Source organism: Penicillium samsonianum, assembly GCF_028829775.1.
Source record: "Penicillium samsonianum strain IBT 33392 chromosome Unknown utg000003l_segment0_segment0, whole genome shotgun sequence".
NCBI lineage: Eukaryota > Fungi > Ascomycota > Eurotiomycetes > Eurotiales > Aspergillaceae > Penicillium > Penicillium samsonianum.
In genome coordinates this window covers 5246067-5272047 of record NW_026643261.1, presented here as the reverse complement: position 1 = coordinate 5272047, position 25981 = coordinate 5246067, and the positions used below count along the sequence as shown (strand labels likewise).

The window sequence follows — 25981 nt, the reverse complement described above, 5'->3', positions numbered from 1 at the left end:
CCCGTCCCCACGACCCGCACCAACCAGCTTGGCGTTGCTTGTTCCCCATAGGCAACAACGCAAAGCATTTGCGCGCCAGTCTATTCCCATACTATATATACTATACACCTATACTCCGCCCACAATGAAACCGTCCACCTTCCTGGCTTTCCTCGCCCCGGCCGCTGTCCTCGCCGACTCACAACAACCCGCCGCAGGCGCCAGCCTCTCCTCCGACTTCGCGCACAACTCGCCCGCCGTCTCATTACCAGAACTCGCGCCGCGGGAACAGTTCGCTCCGTTCGCAGACCGCGATCTGCCGTCCGATGAGATGCGCATGCTCACTGCTCGCTATGTCCTCCAGGCGCGCAGTGAGGGTTCCCTCGGCCAGACTCCGTGGATTGGCATGGCTATCGGGTTGACCTTTACTGCTCTGGCGGCTGTGATGCTCGGGTGATTGTTGGCATGGATTGCTTTGAAACGAACCCCAGCTTAAGATTCTTCCGACTTTCGATACATATACCTTTTTTTCCGCCTCGACCTACTTCTTTTTTTCTCTTGACACGACACGTGAAACGCCGGGCACTGCTCGAACTTTGTTCATCTTTTACTCCGCTCGACATACTTCTGCGACCCTTCATCTTCATTTTCATTTTCTTACGGTCTTTTGCAGCGGATTTTACCATTTTGTCTATTTTTGCATCCATGGCCTTGTATTCTGGCGTGGGGTTGGATCTTTGAGCTCCCTTTTTTTCTGTTATTGCATTTCCCGATATGCTGAGGTACTATTTGTACTTACTTGGTACTGTCGGGAGTATAGAGTTGCATGTTGTACGCATGTTGTACATGATACCTTTTTGTTTCTGATGCAGATTCTCCCGTGTGTACGGAGTACATGGGATTTACCTAATTAGTATATATAGATATGGCCAATACGAACTGACTATACGTTTTTGCTTTTGTTGCTCTTCTTTCAGACTTTATTTTCGTTAGTCCACGCCTCTTTCATACGGCTGGACACGGACTTAGGGGTGGCTTTCTTTGTTACTCGAAATTCGGAGTTCTCCCTCAAAGATGTTTTGATTTTCTTTCTCACTGTGTCTATTGGTTCAGCGTTTGGAAAGGAGCCCCTTCTTTCCTTTCCATTTGACTGCAAGTGAACAAACAACCCATTTACCTGGGCAAAGCAGAGAGAGACCCCCGGGGCTGTCAGATTCCTACGCTGCACTCCACATTGACATTTTCTCTTCGAGCTCCGTCTTCGTAATACGCCTAGAAAGAGAGATTCTTCGTTTTCAGGGTGGGCATATACTCTCACTACACTCGACTCCAAAGACAACTATACTACAGAGCCAACCCTCGCCCATGGCCTCGGACGAATACCCACCCTACATACCGATGCCCTCCCTCCACCATGAACTGGGGCTGATGTTCGGCTTCTTATCTCTCTGCATAGTGGTTATAGGGGCATATGTTGCTCTCTGGCGTGGTGAGTTATCCTCCCACTCTCCTTTCCAAAGTATATCTCTATCTCTATATCGATACAAAGATCTACAAGTCTGTCTGCGGCTATGCATATCAAACAACATACATACATACACCTTCAACCCCACTTCAGCATGACACCAGTTATGATCAAACTGACATTATTCCCCTAACAACCAACCCCAGTATCCCAAACCCGCCTAGACGCCCAAGACCTCGCCCGCCGCAAATCCTTCCGCAACAAAAACCCAATCCAACCCCTAGGAACAACAACCTCCGTAACAGCAGGGCGAAGCCAAAGTCCCAACCAAGACACAACCACCACCTCAAACCCCAAAGCAGCTGTGCAAGAAAAGATGCTCGACCGCGTCAGCATGCCTGAGAGCCGCGCCGAGCTACCAGTCCACGGAATGGACCTGTACACGACTGGGAAGGGGAATGCGAGCACACCGCAGATCAGGAGTCCGCTTGGTAAGTTTACGCCGCTTAGTCCTGTTAGTCCTGTTAGTCCGCGTGGGAGTGGTGGGGTTGCGGGTAGGGCTGTTGGTTCTGTTAGTCCCGTTGGGGGTGGGATTGCGCTTGAGTCTATTGTTGGGATGGCGTTGGAGGGTGGAAGGGGTCTGGGTCGGGATGCTCTGCGTGTTGATGGGTTTCGGTCGGCGAGCCCGGCGAGGAGGTTTGGGGGTGGGAGTGGTCCGCCTGTTGAGATTGGGCCTGCGCCTAGTCGGGAGTAGAATGTTGGGGTTTATGATGATTCTATATGTTATGTCGTATGAAGGCTAGGAGGGGGGAAAACCATGGTGTTCGGTTGGTATTAATGCTTTGGGGTAATTTTGATATTGTAGGGACTGTCCATGTCAATTTGGCTATTGCCATCTTTCTCATATTATAGCTGTCATTTTAAATTATTTCGCCTCTAGTTTACATTATATTACACCACCAGCTACCTATCCACACACAGGCTCCGCAAACCCACGCGTCCAGAGTAATGAGCCCATGATAACAACCAAAAATCCAAGCGCGACAAGCACACTTGCACTTCCATACAAATACGCATGGCGCCGATGAGCCAGTCCTTTCAACTCAATAACCCAAGTACTGACAGTAGTCGCGCTCCCGCAGAATCCATCCATAACACCCTGCAGCACCTGGCAACCCGTCAGAGCAGCAGGAACCACCGCTCCAAGACCACTAACATGCTGCAAGTCATAGCAAAGACCCCAGATGATAGTCCCAAATATATTCACCACAAACGTGCCAAGCGGGAAGGTCGGAATCCTGCCATTGAGATGCAGCGAGACATAGAACCGAAAGAGACAGCCAAGCGGCGCAAAGACAAGAGCAAACACCGCCCGGCCGCGCCACACATCCGGGTCATTATGTCGGTCTGGTGGCCAGATAGCCAGGAACACAGCTCCGAGCCAACATCCCCAGGCAAGCACGACCACAACACGGTCAAGGACTCGTCGCGTAAACGCGAAGGGCACGGTGGGTGTCACGCGTGTTAGAGCTAGGGCGAGATGCGCGCCGAAGATAAGCGCCGACAGACTCAGGGACACGGTGAGTATAATCACAGCGACCAGCGCCATAAAGCTATACCCGCCATTACGGGAGGCGATGTGGGATCCAGTAGGCAGCGACGGGTCGGGGAGGGCATTTGCCAGGGCGAGAAAGACGTCCCGCATAAAGGACGAGAAAGAGGTGAAGCAACCGCAGAACCCGGTCGTCAGACCAATATACAGCGGGATGGTCTTCTTAACAGCAATATGTTTCTTGTTCTTGATCTTGCGCTCGACCTCGACTGCGTCTGTAGCTGATTCTTTGGCTGGCTTTTTACCCCACTCCTCGCGGAATAGATTCTGGTCCTCGCTCAGGAACCCCATTATCAGGCTTCCGCCTACATTCGCCCATAGCACCCCTGTCACGACGGGAGCGCCTGTGTAGAATGTCAGTGCCTGTAGGCCTAGGCGGGCCAGTGTACCCAAGAGCGAGAAGAAGATTAAGTAGGAGACGGTGTAGATGTGGGTTGCGTGTTTGGAGAGGGGCGGCGCAGTAGATGCAGGTGGTGCAGGTGCTGCGCGCTCACCCGAGCTTGGCCATGATTGGTTTGGATTCGCTTGTTGGGCGCCTCTTAAAGGATAGTTGTATTTTGAAGGGTCCTCTTCGGTAGTTAATGGCATTGCCGTTCAAGGGTTAAAGTATGAAGTAGGATAAAAGGATAAAAGTTTTGCCAAGAATCGGAGACCGGAGATCAGGTGGAGTTCCGATAAGGTTAGCGCCTGGTCATTTTGTATATGAGGGGAAGGGAGATAACACTGGATGCTGCCAAGTTGACTTGACTTTCCCTTCCTTCCTTCCTTCCTTCCTTCCTCTTCTTCTTCTTCTCCTTCTTCTTCTCCCTCTTTTTCTTTCTCTTCCTAATATCATCTACACTTCACCATGTCTCTCCCACCAAATGTCCACGTCTCCTCCCACCCCTGTCTCCAAGCCAAGCTCTCTCTTATCCGCTCATCTTCCACCACCCCGCGTGAAACAAGAGGCTTGGTCCATGATATTGCCAACATCCTGGGCGTGGAAGCTTTCTCGGGGCTGAAGTTGGTCAAAACAGGAACGGTAAATAGATCCCCAAGACTGAGATCCATCAACCACTAGCATTAGATATCCTAACACTCATTCTCAGGACACCACCCCCCTCGGAATTGAGTATGAAACCCAGGGCATTGACCCAGAAGACCTAGCCCTAGTGCCAATTCTCCGATCTGGCCTAGGAATGGTTGATGGTGAGTGATTCTCAATCTATTCCGCATAATTCCCTCAAGCCAGCATTGCAACTGTAACCCATGTTATTCCCTTCGATGTTACCTTATTATGTACTCTTCTATTCCCCAATTCCCATTCCCATTCCCATTCCCATATGCAATCCCAAACACCTCAGTTGCAATTCCATTTGCGTTTACAGCTTATCTCCCTCTATAACCTTTCCCCCACTCCCCTGCCTTATCCCCCACTCCTCACCCGTCCACGGGCCCAAACCCCGCTTACACAAACCCCCCACAGCCCTAAACGACCTCCTTCCCAACCCCAGTCCCAGTCTACCACCTGGGCCTGTTCCGCGAAAAGGTCTCTCTCCAACCCGTAGAATACTACAACAACCTCCCCTTCCACCGGTCGGAGCTGTCGCCAGCCTCGCCAGCTTCTCTGAATCCAACCACCAACACCGCAGCTGCAAGCCTGGCTGTGCTGCTGGACCCGGTTATCGCTACTGGTGCGACAGCTGAGGCGGCGATCCAGTTGCTGCGCGATTGGGGTGTTAAGAAGGTTATTATGCTTAGCTTGCTTGCTTCGAAAGAGGGGGTTAAGCGTGCTGCGGGGACTTGGGGTGAGGTTGAGATCTGGGTTGGTGCCATTGATAAGGGTGTTGATGAGAAGGGCATGATCGTGCCTGGTATTGGGGATATTGGTGATCGATTGTTCGTTGCGATTGGAAAGTAGTTTTTGGCATTACTATCAGCATTGAAGTATGGCTGTTTCGGGTTTAGATACTACAGATGGTTATGTACCCATCCCTACAACTACAAATTGGCTATAAGTGATCAAGGCTACAAACTACAATTCAAGTCTACAACCTAATGCCCAGGAAAAGAGGTTTGTCCCCGCCAAATAATTCATCGATAACGTATAGTACATGGAAATGGCATAAAACATGTGCAGGTGAAACAAAATGCGAAAAATTTTCAAAGCAATGCTGAACGTAAAAAGCATATAAAGCAAAAGACGGGGTCGAAAGGCGCGCAGGCAATTAACATCAAATACAGCGGCTGGAAATCAACCAAAGAAGCAGAGGTAAATGGCAAGATATGAAAAAAAAGCAACGCGAACGCATGAAATGTCAAAAGGTATCGAAAGCACAAAAAGCAGATGGACGAGGGGGCACGATTAGGGGTTAGTATGAACCATAAAGTCAAACTCCACGGAGTGCGAAAGTACACACAGGACCAGCCAGGTGTCGAAGACGGAAAGCAGAAACACCACACTGGACTCCCTGGTGTAATAAATAGCAGGGAAAATGCAAAAGAAAATAGCAAAAAAAGCAAAAGACTAGGAACCACCGAGACGGATATCAAAAGGCGAAGTATTCCAGAAAAGCCCAACACCCCGCCTGCCCACTGGCATGTCCAGTCCTAGTTCCGAAGTGTCCCAATGAAAGCGTCCAACAAATGAGAGTAAGAAATCGAAAACGAAAATTTCAAGAAAAGGCAAAAAAAAGCGGATCAACTCAAGGAGATTGATGAAAAGAAAACTTAGTATGCGGTGCCGACGCTAGCAAGCGACTTGGTTGGCACCGCATGGATCGGCTGATCCTTGCCAACACGGAGAGAATCTTCGTAGCCGACCAGGGCCTGGGAGTGGAGCTTGAATGATTCGCCCATCAACTTCGTGATTCTGTAAACGGTTAGTTATTGGGTCATCGATATGGGCAGAGATAAAAACTTACCCCCAGACAACCACGCCGTCTAGGATGTTACCCCATACACGGGCGACGGTAGAGCTGAGTTTTCCAAAGGCGTCGATGGCATCATCGTCAAACAGATTGCGGACCTTGTTGTAGAGGGCCATTTCTGCCTCAGTTGCCGGCTCATCGTCATGTTCCAGGCGGTAGAGCCAGAGGCTCAGAATGACCATCAGATCCAGACCGCAGAGAGGGTGCTCAACGCTCCAGTTGGTAGCGGAGGTCTTTGCAACCCAATTGATGCCCTGGATGGCAGCAATCTCAATGCATTCGAAGCATTGCTGGATAACCTTGTTCATCTCCTGCGAGCGCTTAACCTTCTCACGAGCGACAGTCATGGCAGCCGCCACCTCGTATGAGGAGTGGTATCGCATCGCCTCCTGGATGGACTTAAGATCAACTGCCAGGCGGGCGCGGGTGTTGCGGTAGACCGCCATCGAGTTGAAGATCAAGGGGTGACCCTTCTGAGGAGTGCTAAGCGGGACCACGATTGTTTCCGGTTCGCAAACCTCGAGGGAGTTCTCCCAGGTCTCGAGGGCTAGGCGCAGCTTGTATTCGGTGACCACATCTTGGAGCGCTTCAAAGCTGCGCTTGTGGCTCCAAACTTGCAGGAACAGGGCGTTGATAAGAACACGAGTGGCGAAAGCACTGTAGCGGGTCTGCTCGCCCTGGAAAAGGAAGTCGTGGGCCTCACGCACAGTCAAGGCGCTCGAGACCGTACCACGGCGCCAACTCTCATCATCAGCCGCGTCCAAGTTCCAGAGGGACTCTGAAGACGGGAGCTCCAAGTCGTCGAACTCATCGAAGCTCATGGCGGGAGTGTGATTGAATGTGAGCGTCAACATGCCGAAGAAGATGTACACGGCGAAATATGTACGACGGCAGGATTCGTCCTCAATCCACTCCTCGCGCGAAGGCTGGACATTCTGGCGAGCCTGGGTCCGCAACTTGAGCTGGTACCGGTTGCCGGCGACCATGTTGGCCAGGAGACTCTTGATCGAGCAAGTCCATTCAAGGCCCTTCGGGTCACCGCTCCAGCTCTCAAATACCATGTTCAACAAAGTAGCCTGCATCAATGACAAGGGGCACTTGCGGGAATCGAAGTTGTCCTTGTGTTGCAGGAATTGGTTGACCAGGACCTTGGAGCCGACGTGGAGCATGAAGGCGTGCTCGCGCTCGAAAGTGTACAGAGCACCAATCGACAAAACTGCAAGCAACAGTGGTGCTGGGACTTGGGAAGGCTTGAAGGATTCCTGGTGCAGGAATGGCAAGTGAGGATGGTACAGATTAAAGTAGGTGGACAAATACCGGTTCAGCGCAACCGTGGAAGGAAGCTGGAAAGTATCGGGAAGCGCACCAAGGCTGTCTGATCCCTGAACCCGGTCCACTACAAAGTTGCGTTCCATGTCGTTAGCAAGCTGGGGAGCCTTGGGAAGAGTCAGCGCTTGACTGGGGCCCGGCGAGCGGCGGTAGTTAACCGGGCTAACGGGGCCAGTCATCGAAGGGTAGGGCGACAGAGCATTCGGGGTGGAGTGCCCAGATAGAGGCAGCGAGTTGGACATGAGAACGTCCCCGACAGGGCCATGGCGATCGACGAGGGTGGGCATCGACCCCGGTTCCGCGGGGGAGACGAGCGTGTCCCAAGGCATCTGAGGCAGAGTGGCGTTGCCCGAGAGGTAGGGATCGAAGGAGCCGCGTCCTGGCGAAAGCGATTCGGAACGCTCGGAGACCTGACCGGTCGCCGCTGCTGCAGCCTTATGTTGGAAATCTGTCATCAACATGGCTGCAGTTTCAAGGTCGACCATACCATCATTGCTGCTTGCCTCGATCTGTTCCAGCGTCGTCGGGTCAATGGTGACTGACGGCTGAGCCGGGGCAGACGAGTTTTTCTGAACCCCTCCACCACGTCTGCGCCCCTCTGCGACCAGGGGAATTCCGCCGTCCTTAGCGTGAACAGTTCGGTCATGTCGCAGAAGAAGATCGCGACGGACAAAGGTACTGCGGCACTTTAAGCACTTGAAGGGTCTTTCTTTCGTGTCTATATTTTCAAGTCAATTAGAGAGGGGTGAAAAAGGCGTGACAGTGAATTTTCGAAATCTTACGTGAGCGCTCATGGCGACTACGATGTTCACTTCTGCTGAACGCGCGATTGCAAAATTGGCATTTGTATTTCTTCTCTGGGGCCGATGTTTTCTTGGCCGGTGAGTTGGCCGTCGCAGGTGCGGAAGGAGCCATGTGTGCGAGTCTCTTAGAGAAAGAGCGAAAGCGACGGTGGTATTGTCCCCTGAGTAAGCTCGCACCGGTTCTGTAGGCGTGTCGACGACAGGAGTTCGTTGGGATGTCTGATCATTCCTTGAGCGGGGGTAAAGGGAAGTAAAGGGTAGTGAGAAAGTGGTGTCCAGCCACAAGTAGGAAATATTAAAGAAGCAAACGCTGTTAAAAAAAAGAAGGGCGGGATGATCAACCGCGATTAGATGAGGGAAGGGGAGGGGAAGAGGAGAGGGGAAGGAGGATGAGGAGAATAAGAAGGAATTTGGGATTTCGAAATCGGGTTTTTGGTTTTTTGGGGGGGGGGGAGGGTGGAGGGGGGGGGGGGGTGGAGGGGACTGAGGAAGGGAGGGGGAAAAAGGACGTGTGCCTAAGCCGATCGCTTACTTTACGCGTTGAAGCAAAGACCACCTGGGCAACAGAGGGGGGCGAAAGCGGGACCGATCACAACTAAAATGACTATCAGAGATAGGAACTAAAAGAGAACTACTACCCAGCCCCCTTTCCGGCCACGCACTCTTCGTTCCTTTAACCACTCACTTTCTCACTTGTCGAATGTGCCCCCCCTTTCTCTTTCTTTACGATGGACTTTACCATACGAAATCGACACGTAATTATTCCAAAAAAGCCCTATAGATTTGTCCCGATCGTAAGCCCACATGGTTCAATTTGGTCCCCCCTTGGATCTTTATTAGATAATTAAACACTACAGGGTCGATCATTTATATTATTTAGGAATTTCTGCGAGGGTGTGATTTACAATGTACTCTGGTGGATTATGTTATTGAATCGTGCCCCTCGCTCAGGGCTTTTATGGGTACAGAGGGGGAAATCCTTTGTTTATCGAGTAGTTAAATTATGTGGCATGTGAGGCGGGTGATTCCATCGTGGCACACTTCGAGAGGCTTACGGTGCCCCTTATTCTCTAATTTCAGATTTGCCCCCCCCTACAGGGGGATTATATCAGTCTCATCTGCAAATATTAGATACAGCATAGAAAATACCATACGTCTTTTTCAGATATGAAAACCTCGGATGTCGTTGATAGATCTCAACCATGGTTCACATCCGTCTACCCCTCAACCCCTCCTCCAGAGCTCCCAAGATCTACATTGTACATATCAAACGTACATATACATCTACTTCCAAGGTTCTATTTCTACCATTATAGTATAACTATAGGTCTTGTCACACAACTCCGAACGTATGCTTTGGGGAATGAGACAGGGATACATAAGATCACATACATATAGAGTTGCATTTGTTTGGCCCTGAATGTGAGAATGCCGAAGTTGAGAATGGGGACTTTGCTGCGCTATAGGTATATCCCCACGCTAATGGAATAGTTACATCAATATGGGAAAGTAGATCGATCCAGTCGACACCAAATCAAGGATTTGCTTGTACTCCGTATGCTTGGGTGCCCATCAGCCCCGTCTCCTGACAGATCATCCCGCGGTACTTTTGTCGCCTCACAAATTGACTGGTCCAGATTCAGTCTCACATTGGGCCCTCTGACCCTATGATAGCTGCCCCCGCCTTGTGGCTGTTTATCTGTTTGACTGTGCCACGCTCGAGATTATGTGTTCCATCATGCCATGTACGACTGCATTATGCAATGTATGTACCCTGTATTGTCGTCGAGGAATCATCTGCCGGACTGCATAGAGGAAAGATCTGCATGCAGAGCAGAATGCAAATCGGGGCATTGGATGGAATAGCATCTTCTAAGTTACTATTCCCTTTTAGTCTACGCATAGCAGAAAAGAAACCCGGCTACAAATACTATACTAGGTCCGGATGCCCATGAAGTTAGTTTTCAACGCCGTCTTTCCTCTAAGGCTCCACACGGTGAAGTTGCAGTTTTATACACCGCAAAAGCTGTCAGTTATGTGTACTCCGTACACCGTTACCTATCACTGTGGAGCTGTAAATTGAGCATCGCGAGTTCCCGGGTCCTATCAGTGGGGCGAATCCAACACTTACATCATTGGAGCCCGAAGATCCCGGACGCGGAGCACCGACGCGGTTACTTAGGAAACGCGCATCGCGTGGAACACGGCACAAGATCCAAGATCGACTTTCACGTCGGGACAAATCAAATGGCGTCGAAATTAGCAACGGAAATTTCACTTCCATATCGACCTACATACTAATAGGCCTCTATGTACCTGAGCACCCCCTTGATTCGCGGAAGCCAAATCCCTAAATACTGTTCCGGACTTCCGGTTGATCATCGAAGCCTAGGCGAAACTTCATCTGATCTGGTGGATCTAGACTCTCAACTAGCTTCAAGCTCCAGCGGTGAAGCCGGGTGGCTTACTCTTTTCAGAAAGGGATCCCTAAAATCCATGATTCTTGATGCAAACCCAACCAGTCGACATCCTTCGAGCTTTTGCTCGGTCCACTTCCCGATGCAGCGGACCGACCCAGTCTAACGTTCTCGACCCAGGAACAACAAAAAAAAAGCCCCATGGCGGTGATATCGCACGAAGCGGTGACTTCACCGCCCAACAAACGTCCTCATTGATTCCTTGCCTCGAAAATTAATACACCAGACGATCCACCATTCTCAATCCCTTGGGCCGCAAATCCGGGATATGTCTTTCATTCCATACCCCTCCGAGCGGTCAAAAGCACGCTGAACAAAAGAACGATATCCATCGAAAACCCGCCCAATTATGGATCTGCACTGAGGATCCAATCGGACCAGTTACGAATCAGACCTCTTCGACCATTTTCCCTTCGAGCTCTGCTCCACATCAGGAAGCCCGCTAGTGTAACAAGAATCTCAGGAACCTCTTCCCCGGCGCCCCTGAGCTAGTGGACACCGACAGACGGGCTTTGCTGGAGCCCATCGTCCCGACAACTCCATAGCCAAGGTCCGGTGTCTCCGCCGTGGACGCCAGGACGGTCTGGAATCTCCCAACTCGGGTCCTATTCTGTAAGTAAACCCAAGCCAGCCGTCTCAAAGCCAAAGATGTCGGTGAAGCCTGTTTCGTGTCAATATATTTGATCTTCACCGCTTCTGCAATACGCATTGAAGGAATCTACTAAATAAGCGTGTCCACTGGTCTCGACTTCAACCGACTTGACGGTGTGAGCATCATTGATCACGTAAATCGAAATTGAATTTCAGCTCAAAACTGAGGTCTCCATTGTGCGCGCTATCACCGATATACTTTCGCTAAATAATGGGTAATGGGTCTTCAAAGAGGACCCCAAAATCCCAGCGTTGGAAAACCAAGGCAAAGACCCGAGTCTCTCTCCACCCAACGCGTGCTCTGTACGTCGTAAAGCTCCTTACCAGACAGTGGGCCGCCAGTGGGTTTCAAAATATGTATTTTACAATAATAGCAAATACGCCTGCCTACTTGGTCCAGGAAGCCCATTTCCGAATTCTGCGTTCGCACCGGCCGTCCCGAGGAACACGAGTCTGGACTTCGGGGGCCCACGTTCTGTAACCGTATCCAGAGACACGGGTAAACTGAAGCTTTTCGTGTAGCGTGTGGATACTGAATGAAACTTCAAAATATGAAATTCAGAACCCTCGTTTGGGTACGTACTGTACTGTATGGTCCAAGTGACAATTTACAAATGTGCATATACATCATTGTACTCCGTACTCCGTACATGTCGATGATCCACGGCTGCATGACAGGCCTGTTCATCCAGGACCTTGTTTCGAACCACGGAAACGGATGCGACCGCCCAACCCCTGGATCGTGACGGAATGGGACGTCCGGGGAAGACCTCCCGGTCCATGGTTCACTCCCGTCTGGATCTTGGTTCGCTTCACGTTCTGATATCAGACGGACGAGTCACAATTCTGTTTCTAACCACATTGCCTGCGAGACAGATTGAAATCCAGCCAGTCGGCGTTGCATGCATGCTGTTTCTGTGTCTGTACATACATATAACATGCCGTGCATATAGCGCAAGTGCTTCCCTCACCCATCCTGTCGCGTTGGCGAATTGGCCGCGTTGATTGGACAATTCCTCCGATGCAGGGGATACACCACACATGCGAGCACGGATTCATCATATTGGCAATAATATTCAATATAATTTCACTGGGCTTGTAATATTGCTGATCTCTTACTTATCCAACGGAGATACTCCCCTCCTCCCCCCGCGCGGAGGTGCTCCCACGGAATTTTCTCGAAGAAGGTGGACACCGGGCTAAAGGGACTAAAGTGGGAAAGTGACGGAGAACGGAGGACCCAGAGAACCTTGTTCGTTTAAGTGTCGCGACTTGATTGCTCGAAACTCACTAAGTTTAACGTGCGACGCGCCCGTCTTCGAGAACAAAGGAATTACCAACAAATAGACTTCCATAGTCAGGTGGACTAGGGGCGTGCTACTCCATACGAGACAAAGTGAGGCGGGAATTGGAATTAAGTGGGGAACTGGGCGTGTCTTGTGTCGCATTGAAATCGAGGTGGAAGAAAAAAGGGAAGGGGAACAACGAAAAGGGGGAGCAAGAGATCATCGGAGACCCGAGACTCTGGGTAAACAAGAGAATGGGATCGAGTCATTATTGGATGTGTGCTGCACCGAGCGGCAGGATTGGGTCTCGGCAGGTGGGAATCTCTCCGGTTGGGGCGGCTTGTGACTGGTGATGATATTGTCTGCCTGGGTTCCTGCGACTGGCGTAATATCCGGCTGCAAGGAACAAGGATCGAGGGGTATGGTGGTGAGTTTTTAATTTGAAGGCCGTTTGGTTTTGCTATCCTGTTTGCCCTTGCGAAATAAGTCCTCCGTATACAACGTACTCCAAGGTGAATCGGGCCGTCGGCTCTCCGTTTGCTATTATATTTCTTGGTCTCCGTCTCGCTTGCTTTAATCTACATATACTCCGTGCTCTGCACACCGTGGATACATCGCACTTATAATAATGAGGTAGTATTTAAAGGAATGTTGAGATAGTGGTAGCATTCACTTGCAGCCCATACTCAAGATATCCATGGATGGTTTGTTGTGAAGTAAACACTTTCTCCCAATCGGGAAGGTGATAATAATGCTACGTTAGCAAAAGTAGACAACGTACTCCGTATCCTATGAGCAACTCCTTTAGGTAGGTGTGATTAGATGCTCGCAGTCTCTTGTCTGTTAGGTATGTAGTTTTCAAGTTGCTTCGGCTCAAAATATGTTATGTTAGCTAGAAATATGCCAATATATATCTATGAACTCGAGTACTTATCAACATATTCTCTTGTCAATACATAGTTATATACTTCTACTGATTGTCTCATAATATGCCCAATTGCACCATACGCTCGACGAGAAATGAGAGTAACATAGAAGTTCGTTCCAAGTCGAGGCCCTGGCATTAGCTAAATCGTAAACCTAATCGGATATCGGTTCCTGAATTGGCGTTCCGATTTATCCGAAAATGGATATCTCCTAGATACTTCATAGCAAGGACAGACGATGAGTACAACATATACACATGCTCAGGTCGGCACAAATGTCTATATTCAGATGCAGGTTGATATACTCAATGAACAACTCGCTTTCGATGTACTCTCTGTGTGTGTGTGTGTGTCGTAATCTCCAGGGCTTGCTCGGAATATGCGACTTCCACAAGCCACATTACATATACTTTTCTCGCCTTGACAGAACCGGGCCAAGTTTTACGTGTTGTAATAATATAATACTAGTGCTCGACTGCAATGCATTGACTTGCACTAGTTTGCTTTGAACATGCCGGACAAGGCATCGATCCTTCATTATGCTTGAGACGCCGAACCTTCCATGCAGACTCATTGCGCGTCGCCCTTGAGCACACACCCCTTCTCAATGATATTCATCCCCCACGAGGAGAAACGGTCCGTTGCTAAGTGGGTAAGTTCCCAAGCCCCTGGGTCCATTGTGCATGGTTCTGGGTGCTGATAACCAACGGTCTTGCATACAACGTAACCTATCGGGGTCGAAGTCCCACTTTGAACTGTTCCTGATACTTAGGTAGTTTCATGCAAAAATGAAAACTTCCTAGGTGGAGATTCACAATCTGTACTTCGTACAGAGTACTATGGTTCAAGTCGGAAGAGTGTGCGGGCCGCGGTAGTGTATTTGGATTGGCTGTCGAGATCATGCCATGTGCTATGTGTTGCCAGTACGCCCCATTTGAGGGGCCAAAGGGTTCTGATCACATACAATCTACGATGTACAATATTCTGTCAAGTTCACATGCATTGAGAAACATTGTACACAACTACAAAGTTGCAGGTCTAAGGCGATGCGCTCGTGTCAAACTGGTCTTGAAAGCTGGGTTCAGAACGAGGCTGTGTCATGCCATGCAGCAATATCACCGAGAGACTGTCAACAATGCTTCTGTGTCCACCCACGCTTGCATCAACCACGCGCGGACTTAATAATTGTGTTTCAACTATTACGTGTATAGATATCATCTGTACAACATATAATTGTATATTATTATGTATTGTACCGGGGATGAGCGTCAGCACGATCCAACCCAAGTCTGGAAAGTGGGAACTGGGAAATCCACTTTAGAGTAGCTCGAAATTAAATAGATTAAAAACCGCCTTCTAGAACCATTTTAGCACCACTAATTGGTTGGTAAATCGACATATTTTCTGATGGTCATCCTAAAGAGTTTCATTGCTATATATTACTCGACACAATAGAAATAACTTCCTTGGAAGGGAACAAAATAAGTTTCTCTTGTCACACTCCACTTGGGGCTGGGCAATCTGGTCTCGTTGGATATCGTCCGAGCACATGGACCACTCTATTATTGTCCATTCTTCCTGAGACACTATGTTGTCGGATTTGCACATTGTCGGCTCCCCGAGACACATACATAGTTAACTAATAATTTGGATTGTGTGAGTTTTTGACACTGCTTACTGGTCCAAGCTACGATATCCTTGATCAATTATTGAAGAATGAAGATAGTAGATGGAGTTGAGGTACATATAATATGTCAAATCAGGGGAACTTGTAGCTCTAGAGATGCATGTCTTCCATGTGCCAAATCACCAATAACCGGGGTCAAAAATTGTATTTGTGGGCCATGGACCAGTCTTGCACGGAGTATATTCTAATATTTTGGCATTTGTCACGAATTCTGAGGTTATACGTCAAACTACATATGTACCTAACCAGGCTGACTGCTTAAATCCGTACATAGGTAGCGAGGAGATGTGACCGTAAGCGTGTAAGCATGCCTAGGCACACCAAGCTGGTAAGCGTGGATATTTCATCACACACACACACACAGTGGGGAACATCATATTGTGAAAGAAAGAGACAGAACCAAGTATGTAATAATAATGAATGGTCTGGGGCTCCAGATGTCTCTAGGGCTAACACACGGGACAGTCCCATTATTCTGAGGGCCCAGGCTTGAACTTGAAAGATCAAATGTCAAATGCAAGTTGAAGTCACATAATGCCAAATGGTTTGTGGTACCTGTAAGACTGTGGATATTCCAAGTACATAACATTTGACAGCATCTGCTCATTGGTGTTGGGGTGTCATTGGACATTCGTGTTCATGCATAGAAACATTTCATTGGGGGAGTATGGTATTGTAATATAATTGTATTTTAACTCTCCATTCGCCTCAAAAAAGCCTTCTCGTGGGCTCCATCGTGTATTAATACCGGTATTGAATGCGCCCGTCCCGCCTCCACCTGGTGCAACTCCCCCTAATTCAATCCCACTTCCATTTCTCCAGGGTTGCTTTTGTTATAACTTATTGATGGCATAATCGCAGTGTTGGATTCTTGTTCTTTGACTACGCAAGGTCTTTTTTTTTCCGTTCAACCGGGTAAAAGTGACTCCCCACCCCCTCCTCAACGTCGAACACAGCCATGAGCGGATATTGAGCTCAAACCACCCCCCCTCAACCCCTCCAGAAGCTCTCTGGATTGTGGCCCCGTGAACCATCGATGTTTGAGATTCGCGCGGCAGATTTAGCTGTCGACACTACTGCGCTGGCCAAGTCCGGGACTGTTGCGACCGCATTCGAGTACACCGACGAGCAAGTGACCACGCCCACAGCCTTATCCCGCTATCGCGGTCGGGGAAACAGTGTATCACGAAATTACAACCATATCAACCATTCCCCCGTCAAAATGGCCTCTGGATATGCGGTCAGCCCGGAGCCCCCGGCGCTCTTCGTACGGGCTATGTACGATTATGACGCCGACGATCACACTAGCCTGAGTTTCCGCCGTGGCGACATTATCCAGGTCCTCAACCAGCTAGAAACCGGATGGTGGGATGGAGTGATCGATGATGTTCGAGGTTGGTTCCCAAGTAACTATTGTACCCCAATCACGGAAGCGGACGATTTCAGCGACCAGTTCGCACACGCCCACCACGAAACCGAGCTCAGCGCGGACTCCGGACTCGAAGATGAATATGGCGATGGACACGATGAGGATGAAGTGAACTCCGAGGGGAACGCTCGAGACTCACAGCCGGTTCTCCCTATCGAGGGTATTCCAGCGCCCAAGGAGCAGGAAGAGGCCGCATTCTGGATCCCCCAGGCGACACCTGACGGCCGTCTGTTCTACTTCAATACTCTCACCGGATATTCCACCATGGAGCTCCCTTTCGAGAACCCGACCGCAACAACCGAACCCGGCCCGCGAGATCGAAATAATTTCTTTGTCCCCGACCAGACACGGCCACCCCCGGAGTTGATGGCGCGTGGCTTTGAGCGAGATGAAGACGAGTACGATGGATCTGCATCGGAGGCAGAAGGAGAGTCATTGATGTTAGGTTCGCATGACTCGATTTCTCGCCGACGCCAGTCCGTGATGGATGGTGTATCCCCTGCCACGTCCATGGATTCCTTGTACGCCCCGGGATCTAAAGATTTCAAACCGCAGCCGCCGAGCAAGAGCCCGCAAAGACTATACAGCCTGGGCGGAAACAGTACCAGCACATCTGTAACCGAAAGCTTTTCCAGACCTTCTATTTCCTCCAACCCTCCTCAACACTTTGTCGACGATGGCATCGCACCACCAATAACCTGGCCTTTGCTTGTCGATAATATGCGGTACGCTGTGGACGCTTATCGCCAGACGCTTTTCAACGGTGAGCGTGCGGAGTATGTAAGAAAGGCCGAGGACATATCCGACCATCTTCGCATGCTACTGGCTGCTGGATCTGACACGACGGATAACCACTCCGGCAACCCATCCATCATTTCCACAAACAAGGCCCTATATCCTTACTTCCGGGACATGATGTCCAAGTTCTCGAAACTGGTTCTTTCATCACACATTGCCGCCGCTGATTGGCCTGGTGCCGACTCGGCCAATAAATGTTTGCAGGAGGCCGACGGAGTTATGCAGGGTGTGTATGGCTACGTGGAAGTGGCTCAACAACAGCGCGGCGATGCGATCCATCGAATTGTACCTGGCTTCGTCAGTGGTAGCTCTTCGGGTGGTAGCTGGCAGAACAACGGTGTTTCTTTGAATACTTCAGGTCCGACATCATTCCTTGTCCCGGATGGAGGGGACTCGCGAGCAGAGCCATCGGTCTCTCTTGACATTGCATTTTTGGATTCAATCGACATTCTCAGGAGATCCTTTGTTGGTAGCATTCGACGACTAGAAGAACGGTTAATTCTGAACCGGAAGATCGTTACAGTAGAGGAACATGGAGATATTGCGGATGCAATCTCGGCTGCTGCAATCAAGGTCATTGAACAGTTTCGTCCATGGATCTCCTCCGTCGAGTCGATGAATTTAGCCCCGTTGGGGACCAGCTTCCAAAACCCTCAGCTAGTAGACTTCAGCTTGCAAAAGCAAAGAGTCTACGATGCTATTGGAGATTTCGTCCTGAGCTGTCAAGCAGTCTCTGCCCCTCTGGCTGATGAGTGGGCCGAGCTTCGTGGTAATTCACTCGACGATCGTGTGAATGCCGTGCGAGGCATCGCCAGGCAGTTGGAGAACTATGTCTCCCAGATTGGATTCTCACTGTCGCTGCTCCTCGAGCAAATCCCCACCGAACCAGCATCATCTCTACGGCGTGATAGCCGCCAAGAAGTTGAAGATGAGTCTTCCAAGAAAATACATAGCCGAGGCGAGTCCAAGGCCAAGATTGCGGAGTCAATCGGAATTCCATCATCCTACGCCCCTGAAAAGGAAGGTGGCGTCGAAAAAGTACGAAGAAATATGGACAAGGCCCAACGATTCTTTGGCCAGGCACCCCCAACAGCTATCACCCGGGAGCCAATCCGGGAGCCAGTCCGTGAGCCCGAAGAGACTCCCTGGTTCTTGAAAATGGCCCATGAAGGCGAAGTGTTCTACGATAACAAGGGAGACTTGCCAATCCTCAAATGTGGAACACTCGCGGGATTGGTTGAACACCTCACCCGCCACGACAAGCTTGATGCATCCTTCAACAACACATTCCTCCTCACCTATCGCTCTTTCACTACTGCCACCGAACTATTTGAATTGCTTGTCCAGCGATTTAACATTCAGCCTCCATTTGGCCTGAATCAAGATGACATGCAGATGTGGATCGATCGGAAACAGAAGCCGATTAGATTCCGTGTCGTCAACATTCTGAAGAGTTGGTTCGATCACTTCTGGATGGAGCCTAATGATGAAATGCACATGGATCTCCTGCGACGTGTTCATACCTTTACCAGCGACTCCATCGCTACCACAAAAACCCCAGGAACCCCTACATTACTGGCCGTGATCGAACAACGACTTCGAGGACAAGACACAACTGTCAAGCGCCTTGTTCCGACTCAGAGCACCGCCGCACCAACACCAATCATCCCTAAGAATATGAAGAAACTGAAGTTCCTAGATATTGATCCGACGGAGTTTGCTCGGCAGCTGACCATCATTGAGTCGCGCCTCTACTCCAAAATTCGGCCCACTGAGTGTTTGAACAAGACATGGCAGAAGAAGGTCGGCCCTGATGAGCCGGAACCATCCCCCAATGTCAAGGCCTTGATTCTTCACTCGAACCAGCTTACCAACTGGGTCGCCGAAATGATTCTCGCTCAAGGCGATGTCAAGAAGCGTGTTGTAGTCATCAAACACTTTGTGAACGTGGCTGATGTATGTGTCTTCTATGTCTGTTTGACAAATCCCGGCTTTACTAACTCGATTATACAGAAATGTCGCAATCTGAACAATTACTCTACCCTGACATCCATCATCTCGGCTCTTGGAACCGCACCCATTCATCGTCTAGGTAGGACGTGGGGTCAGGTTAGCGGACGCACGTCCGCAATTCTGGAACAAATGCGTCGGCTTATGGCTAGTACGAAGAACTTTGGCGAATACCGAGAAACCCTGCATCTCGCTAACCCGCCCTGTATTCCATTTTTCGGTATGCATCACGATCATTTCAAGCAGATTGTCTTGGAGTATCTCACCCCTTTACCCTGTGGCTAACACATCTTAGGTGTCTATCTTACGGATTTGACCTTCATTGAAGACGGTATTCCGTCTCTAACACCCTCAGAATTGATCAACTTCAATAAGCGGGCCAAGACCGCAGAAGTCATTCGGGATATCCAACAATACCAGAACGTGCCTTATCTTTTGCAACCCGTCGGCGAACTTCAAGATTACATTCTCAGTAACCTCCAAGGTGCTGGCGATGTACACGACATGTACGAACGAAGTCTGGAAATCGAGCCTAGGGAGCGTGAGGATGAAAAGATTGCAAGGTATGCCGAAGCCACAAGCAGAGACAAGGGCTCCTTGTTGTTTGCATCCACCGTCGCGATTTTGCGATAATCTTGGTTTTTTTTTTGTTTTAAATGGCGTTTGGCATTTGCTCGGCGATACCCAAATTTGACCTCCTATTCTCCTCTTTTTTGGGCCAAGACAACTGCTTTTTTTTTTCCAAAACTGTTCGGCTGTTGAGACTAACTGTTTTTGTCTGAATTTCGTAGATTACTATCTGAGTCCGGTTTCCTGTAACCCGTGAAGATCCTTGTCAAGTTACGTCCCGCAGCGCCACCAAACAGGTTCGACAAATCCGCCATTCGCGCTCCAATCGACGCTCGTGTTTTACCACCAACACAGGCTAAACCGACTCCTTTGGGGGCTTTTGGGGCATTTACGGGCCTTGCGACCGTGTCTAGGCTATCCTAGTCTCCACACTACCTCAACTTCTCACCTCTCACATCTCAAGGATACTTGCAGATCGATTGATCGCATGCATGTGAATGTCTTTCCAAGACCCACACCTTTGAACACTTATTCTCGATGCAGTTACCCCCGGCCTCGGCACATTTATCATTGCACCGGCGAATACGGAGTACTACTCCGTATGTTGACTCGCGGTATACCACCTTCCCCGACAATAGAGCTCTTCGATTGGTTGGGATTTGATGTCTATTCCCCTTTTTTCCCTTCTTCCACCTCTTATTTCCAAGATGAGGTTACCTACCTCTATGGCCACCTCGAACCCACCTCTTCTTTGTACTGACTGTGACATATTCTGGCCATTTTCTCGGCGTACATTTTTTGGCCTTTGATTTTACTTCTATTTTTTCGTTTCTTTTTTCAACATATCCCCTTGTGTTGTCGCCAGGTTGGGCCGACCTGCTTTTTCCTTTTCAAGCCTATTCCTCCATGCTGTCTCCTGAATAATGAACGTCACGAACGACTTGACACTTTTGTTCCTGTCTGATGGATGTTACCCGGTGGAGTTGGCTTGGTGCTTTCCACTTCATTATATACAGTGTTCCACTACTTATTCGATTCTTGCCCGGAATATTGCGTATTCCGCGCCAATAGAGGTTGATTCTCTTGATTTGTCTTAGACTGCTTAGGCTGGCGGAATTACTATATCACCCCAGGCGGCCCAGTATTTGTCTTTTATTGGAAATACCTACAAAACGGCGAGGCATGAAATCGTAAATTCGTTCATTCGCAGGAACTGCCATTTTAGATACTCTATGATTATGATGAACCGAGAAATGCCAGCGAATATGGCGAGGCAAAGGAATAGAGGGATATCAACCCGCTGAGCGCCAAATACAACAGTTCAAGCTAAAAGAAAAAAAAAAAGGGTGGCAGTCATGTCAACATCTATGGGATTGAGGACCCCTCGTCATCTGAGCCGAATCACTCGGTAAAAGGAGTCTGATTCCCGATGCCGTGGAAGAGCTTCATCTTCGTTTCGGATGCCAGGAGACCCTTCACTTCCTCCGCAACAATCCGCTGTCCGCCGCGGACAACCTTGTCCAGTTGTTGATCTTTGGTGTTGACGCCACCGGCACGAGGACCAGTGTTCTCCATTCCACGCGCGGCTTTGTGCACTTTTTGGCTGAGATCCATGATCTGCTTGTTACCAAAATCACGAGAGGTGAATAGCGGGCTCTGGCTGAGAGTCGCGACCCAGTACTTATTCCATAGGAGGGACAAGATTTCCGTATCAAGAGTGCTCTTGAAATGACTGACATCAAGAGAGTAGTATTGATTGGCATGTGCACCGAAGTCCTCCGCCTTGCCGAGCGGGATAGTCTGATACTCGTCGTCCTCATGAGCCTCCTTCTGCGGGGTAAAGTTCGATGGGAATGTGCGGAAAGCGCCGATCTCAACGCGGCCCGCGGAGATGGTACGGTCCGGATCGATGACGACGGCGACAAAGGGTCCGGTCATTTGCTGTGTTTGCTGAGTGGCCACATCAATCCCAGACAGCCAGCACCCATAACCAGGGTGACTGTGATACCATCCGACAGCATTTTCCATCCGCCCGGCGTCTCGACACGACTGCAGATATGATACCATGTACTCGTTTGCCTCGTCCTGCGCATTCACTCGGGTCTCGGTGCCTTCAACTGGCAGCCGGAATGCATCTGTCACCACGAAGGTGTTCGGTAGGATGTAGCCTTGCATCAGACCCATAATCTCTAGTGAGCCACCCGAACGGGCGTGCATCACCATCTTCAATAGTGCAGTAGCGGAGATTCGGACGTGCTTGAAATAGTATGGGTCGGTGGCCCATGGTCGCTCGTCGTTGAGGGCTTTTTCTGTATCGGCATTGTATTCGTAGAGGGCGTCTCGTTGAGGATCGAAGACGCTTATCGCATTCTCCAGCTCTGTGCGGGGACATTGGTTAATTACAAGCTGGCTGTCATATGGGTATGGAGGTACTCACCCCAGGCCTGCTGGGCAGCCTGCATTTTGGATGGATGGAGATGGAGCAGATAGTGGAAGGGGAAACAATGTATTGGGAGAATCAGAGTACTTAAGGCAAGGGCTTAGTGATAATGACAGTGCTGCAAGGACCGGAGAATAAATAGTATCAGAAGTCAATGCATGGAGTAGAGTAGGTCGTGGGGTTGATCATTGATTGGCAGTATTGGGCGGTGGGGCTGGCTGAGTCAGCGGTTGCCCAGGACGACGATCGCGCCCAAACACCCACTTGCGACCTTGGAAACTTGATGTTATCTATCATCTGCGATCTCAGTACTTCCCCCTCATAAACAACAGTGTGTTCGCTTTCCTATGTCGCTGCCCTAAGTGCTTTCGCAAACCTCTACTTTCGTTTATTTCCGTCGCACCTTGTGTGTTGAGAACCCTGTGTGCCAGGCTCTCTTGTTTTGATCCCGACATTGGTCACCCTGTCGCAGCTTCGCTCGGCACTGTGTCGTTGGATTGGATACATACCATTCTTTGTTATCAACCTCGACTTTTGTCATCCTCATTAGGGGACTTTCATTACTATGGCGGTAGACACCGGCTACTTGACCACTCAGGTCAACAACATCGTCGCCCAGCTCCATGGGATTTACGACGAGATTGGGGTTCCTGCGCGCGAGCGCGAGTCCCGTGAGGCGGAGGTAAGCTCGACCTTGGTGTAACAATGGCATTGTCGCGTGGCTAACAGAGTGATACAGCTCTTCAGCGCCCTGTCAGAGACCTTGAACAACCACCTCAAGGTTGTTGATGAGTGAGTCGCATCCACAAACAGACCCATTGGAGGCTTGCTAATCCTATTTTTAGGGAGAGAGAGGATATGACGCAGGAAGCGGAACGTCTCATTACAGCTATTCAACAAATGGAATCGTCCCTGAGCGATGAACGTGCCAATGGCCAGTACGAGCTTAACCGCGACGACCTTCGTGTCACTTACCCACTTAACAAATGTATTGCATTCTTGCGCGAGAAGAACGACTCAATGAGCAAGTTGCATCGTGAGCGCTTTGAGCAGGTTAAGAGTGAGTTCTGTTTGATGTGTCGATGATGCCCCTTTACTGACATCCAATAGAACTTGTGGACGCGCTTGAGTCTTACTCCTCACACCTCGAGCCATCATTTGTCAAGCTCGAGCTTCCTCCAACTGCACCAGGGTCCTCGATTCCCCCGAGCTTCGACCTTTCGCCTATGTATGTGACCGCATTGGATGCCGAATTTACCCATGTCTACGAAGAGTACCACCGCCGCGTTGCCCAGGTCCAATCTGCCTGCGAAGAAATGATCAAGCTCTGGGCTGAGCTCGGAACACCCCAAGCGCAAACAGATTCCACTATCGTGAAGTGTTATCGCGAATCCCCTGAGCAACTGGGGCTGCATGAAGATGATGTTGCCAACCTCATGGCCAAGCGCAATAAATTGGTGGAAGAAAAGAAGGGCCGCGAGCGCAAGATCAACGACCTCAGATCTACTGTGATCTCTCTTTGGGATCGCTTCGGTGTTGAGGAGGCTGATCGCAAGGCATTCCTGGCTGCGAACCGGGGCTGCGGTTTGCGCATAATCAACGACCTCGAAGAGGAATTGACACGCCTTAACGAACTTAAGAGACAGAATCTCCACCTGTTTGTGGAGGATGCTCGCTGTCGATTGCAGGAACTTTGGGACACTCTCTTCTTCTCCGAAGAGGAAATGCTTGACTTCACACCTGCATTCTCCGACGTGTGTAGTGATGCTTTGCTCGAGGCTCATGAGGCCGAAATTGCACGACTGGAGGCTCTTAAGGAGCAGCGCGCTCCTACTCTCGAAATGATTGACAGACACCGCACTCTCCTGACAGATCGCGAGGCACTTGCAACGTCAAGCCAAGATGCATCCCGCCTCATGGGCCGTGGAAACAAGGGAGAGAAGCGTGACCCTGGAAAGCTTTTGAGAGAGGAGAAGCTGCGCAAGAGAATCGCCAAAGAATTGCCGAAACTTGAAGCTGACCTGCGGAAAGAGTTGGAACATTGGGAAGACGAATTCGGCCGACCCTTCCTGGTGCACGGAGACCGATATCTTGATTTGTTGACACCTGTCAGGTCAATGCTCCCACCACGCTCAAAGACACCATCTGCACCACCCTCATCTACCAAAGCAAGCACAATAAGACAACACCCACCTACCCGCCCCGGAAGCTCCATGAGAGGCCCGCCTCCACCCCGCTCAGCCACCAAGACCCCTACTAGCAGCGGCCCAATTAAACATAACACCATTGGCTACGGTGCCTCTAGATCTGGGGCCACCTCAAGAGCCGGTGCAACATCCCCTTCGAAGCTCCCCGCCCGTGTCCCGCTGGGAAACATGCCGCATGGAAACAACTCCCCTGAGCGTCGTATTCAACCCGGTGCCTACTCGTCCAGCACACTTAATGGAAAGATGCCGCCCCCACGCGGACCTCCCCCACGGATGCGTGCGTTGACGGTCGAGTCAAGGGAAGACCGTTTCAGCCACCTTATGGAGCCACCACGCTGCAACAGCGCTATGTCCAGTGCCTATGTGCGGCCTGTTAGCCCGGAAGACGTCTATGATGACCGGCAGCGATCGTTCATGAGCGCTTCGGGATTCTCGAACTCGCAAAGATCCACCGGATTCTCTCATTCATCTCACTCCTCACAGTCGTCACTGTCCCTGAACTCCTCTAGTCAAGCCTTCCCCCGACCCAACCCATACCTGCAGCACGCAGCTCCGCCCCCAGCTGCTCGTCAGGTCTCCAACTCCTCTACAGTCAACACCGCAACCTCCGGATCTGAAAACTGGGAGACTTTTGAGGACGGCTCGGGATCAGAAGCAGATCCCAGCGATATTTACTATTCCAAACTCCGTGCTGCACACGGAGGAAAACGATTTGCACCCGAGGATGGATCGGATCTCAATGGCAAGAAGGCCAAGGGTATTCGCAGTGTCAGTCCAGATGGTCCGCATCCCGGGCAGGTCCTGCGCGTTGCTGGCAGTGACAACGAGTGGGCAGATGACTACGAAACTTACTAGATGTCCTGACGCCGCCTCCCCTCCCCATAATGCATCTCATCTTTTGCACCTCATTTCTCGGCGCCTCGGATGTTCAACGGTGGTTACGCAACCGTTGACCTTTGATGATCCCACGACTGGATTCTGCACGGCTCATGACAAACCTTGGCTTCCCTTTCACGACTGAGCTCCCTTAGATTCCTTTTGGGCAGTTTTCTTCTCTCTCCACAAACGCTAAATTCCGAGGGGCCGACTTCAACTTCTCTTCCTGTTCAAAATTACGAGTTTATCATGTCAATCTTGCTCAGCTCTCCTTCATCTGCGGATGTTATTGAGCTCAACCCTGCGCCTGACTGTGTCAGGCTGCAGCCTTCTGAGGATTCCTGTCATTCACGCCTTTCCCGACTGACACCCTCGCTGTTTCAATTCCCACTGGGTTTAATCTTCTCTTTTTTTCTGGTCTCCTTGGCATGGTGTTATCTTTTCTTCGTTTCTCTGTCACTTATTGTTTTCCCTGGCTTGGTGCTTATGGCTTTATTCCCTGTTCGATCTCCGGTTTTGGGAGTCGG

The 25981-nt window shown here is 50.2% G+C and overlaps 8 protein-coding genes across 8 annotated transcripts; 5 read left to right on the top strand and 3 right to left on the bottom strand.

Moving 5' to 3' along the window:
• Positions 1-124: 124 nt before the first annotated feature.
• Positions 125-436, top strand: N7471_005619 (uncharacterized protein; the record flags this gene model as incomplete). The annotated part of the gene is made up of 1 exon (XM_057278338.1): positions 125-436. One exon carries the CDS (start codon positions 125-127, stop codon positions 434-436), a length of 312 nt encoding a protein of 103 aa, XP_057137948.1.
• A 908-nt stretch (positions 437-1344) lies between these two features.
• N7471_005618 (uncharacterized protein) lies at positions 1345-2198 on the top strand (the record flags this gene model as incomplete). Its single annotated transcript, XM_057278337.1, has 2 exons — positions 1345-1468; positions 1651-2198. The coding sequence occupies 2 exons, from the start codon at positions 1345-1347 to the stop codon at positions 2196-2198; spliced, it is 672 nt and encodes a 223-aa protein (XP_057137947.1).
• A 213-nt stretch (positions 2199-2411) lies between these two features.
• N7471_005617 (FluC/FEX family fluoride channel) lies at positions 2412-3644 on the bottom strand (the record flags this gene model as incomplete). The annotated part of the gene is made up of 1 exon (XM_057278336.1): positions 2412-3644. The coding sequence occupies one exon, from the start codon at positions 3642-3644 to the stop codon at positions 2412-2414; it is 1233 nt and encodes a 410-aa protein (XP_057137946.1).
• Positions 3645-3903: 259 nt separating this feature from the next.
• On the top strand, positions 3904-4956 carry N7471_005616 (uracil phosphoribosyltransferase; the record flags this gene model as incomplete). Its single annotated transcript, XM_057278335.1, has 3 exons — positions 3904-4077; positions 4145-4244; positions 4550-4956. The coding sequence occupies 3 exons, from the start codon at positions 3904-3906 to the stop codon at positions 4954-4956; spliced, it is 681 nt and encodes a 226-aa protein (XP_057137945.1).
• Positions 4957-5765: 809 nt separating this feature from the next.
• Positions 5766-8209, bottom strand: N7471_005615 (C2H2-type zinc finger protein; the record flags this gene model as incomplete). Its single annotated transcript, XM_057278334.1, has 3 exons — positions 5766-5907; positions 5960-8012; positions 8077-8209. The coding sequence occupies 3 exons, from the start codon at positions 8207-8209 to the stop codon at positions 5766-5768; spliced, it is 2328 nt and encodes a 775-aa protein (XP_057137944.1).
• A 7951-nt stretch (positions 8210-16160) lies between these two features.
• On the top strand, positions 16161-19994 carry N7471_005614 (putative cell division control protein Cdc25; the record flags this gene model as incomplete). Its single annotated transcript, XM_057278333.1, has 3 exons — positions 16161-19307; positions 19365-19581; positions 19657-19994. 3 exons carry the CDS (start codon positions 16161-16163, stop codon positions 19992-19994), a joined length of 3702 nt encoding a protein of 1233 aa, XP_057137943.1.
• A 1338-nt stretch (positions 19995-21332) lies between these two features.
• Positions 21333-22393, bottom strand: N7471_005613 (Mov34/MPN/PAD-1 family protein; the record flags this gene model as incomplete). Its single annotated transcript, XM_057278332.1, has 2 exons — positions 21333-22309; positions 22369-22393. 2 exons carry the CDS (start codon positions 22391-22393, stop codon positions 21333-21335), a joined length of 1002 nt encoding a protein of 333 aa, XP_057137942.1.
• Positions 22394-22677: 284 nt separating this feature from the next.
• On the top strand, positions 22678-25433 carry N7471_005612 (putative microtubule associated protein (Ase1); the record flags this gene model as incomplete). Its single annotated transcript, XM_057278331.1, has 4 exons — positions 22678-23053; positions 23111-23163; positions 23217-23431; positions 23482-25433. The coding sequence occupies exons 1-4, from the start codon at positions 22937-22939 to the stop codon at positions 25431-25433; spliced, it is 2337 nt and encodes a 778-aa protein (XP_057137941.1). The 5' UTR covers positions 22678-22936.
• Between the last annotated feature and the right edge of the window lie 548 nt (positions 25434-25981).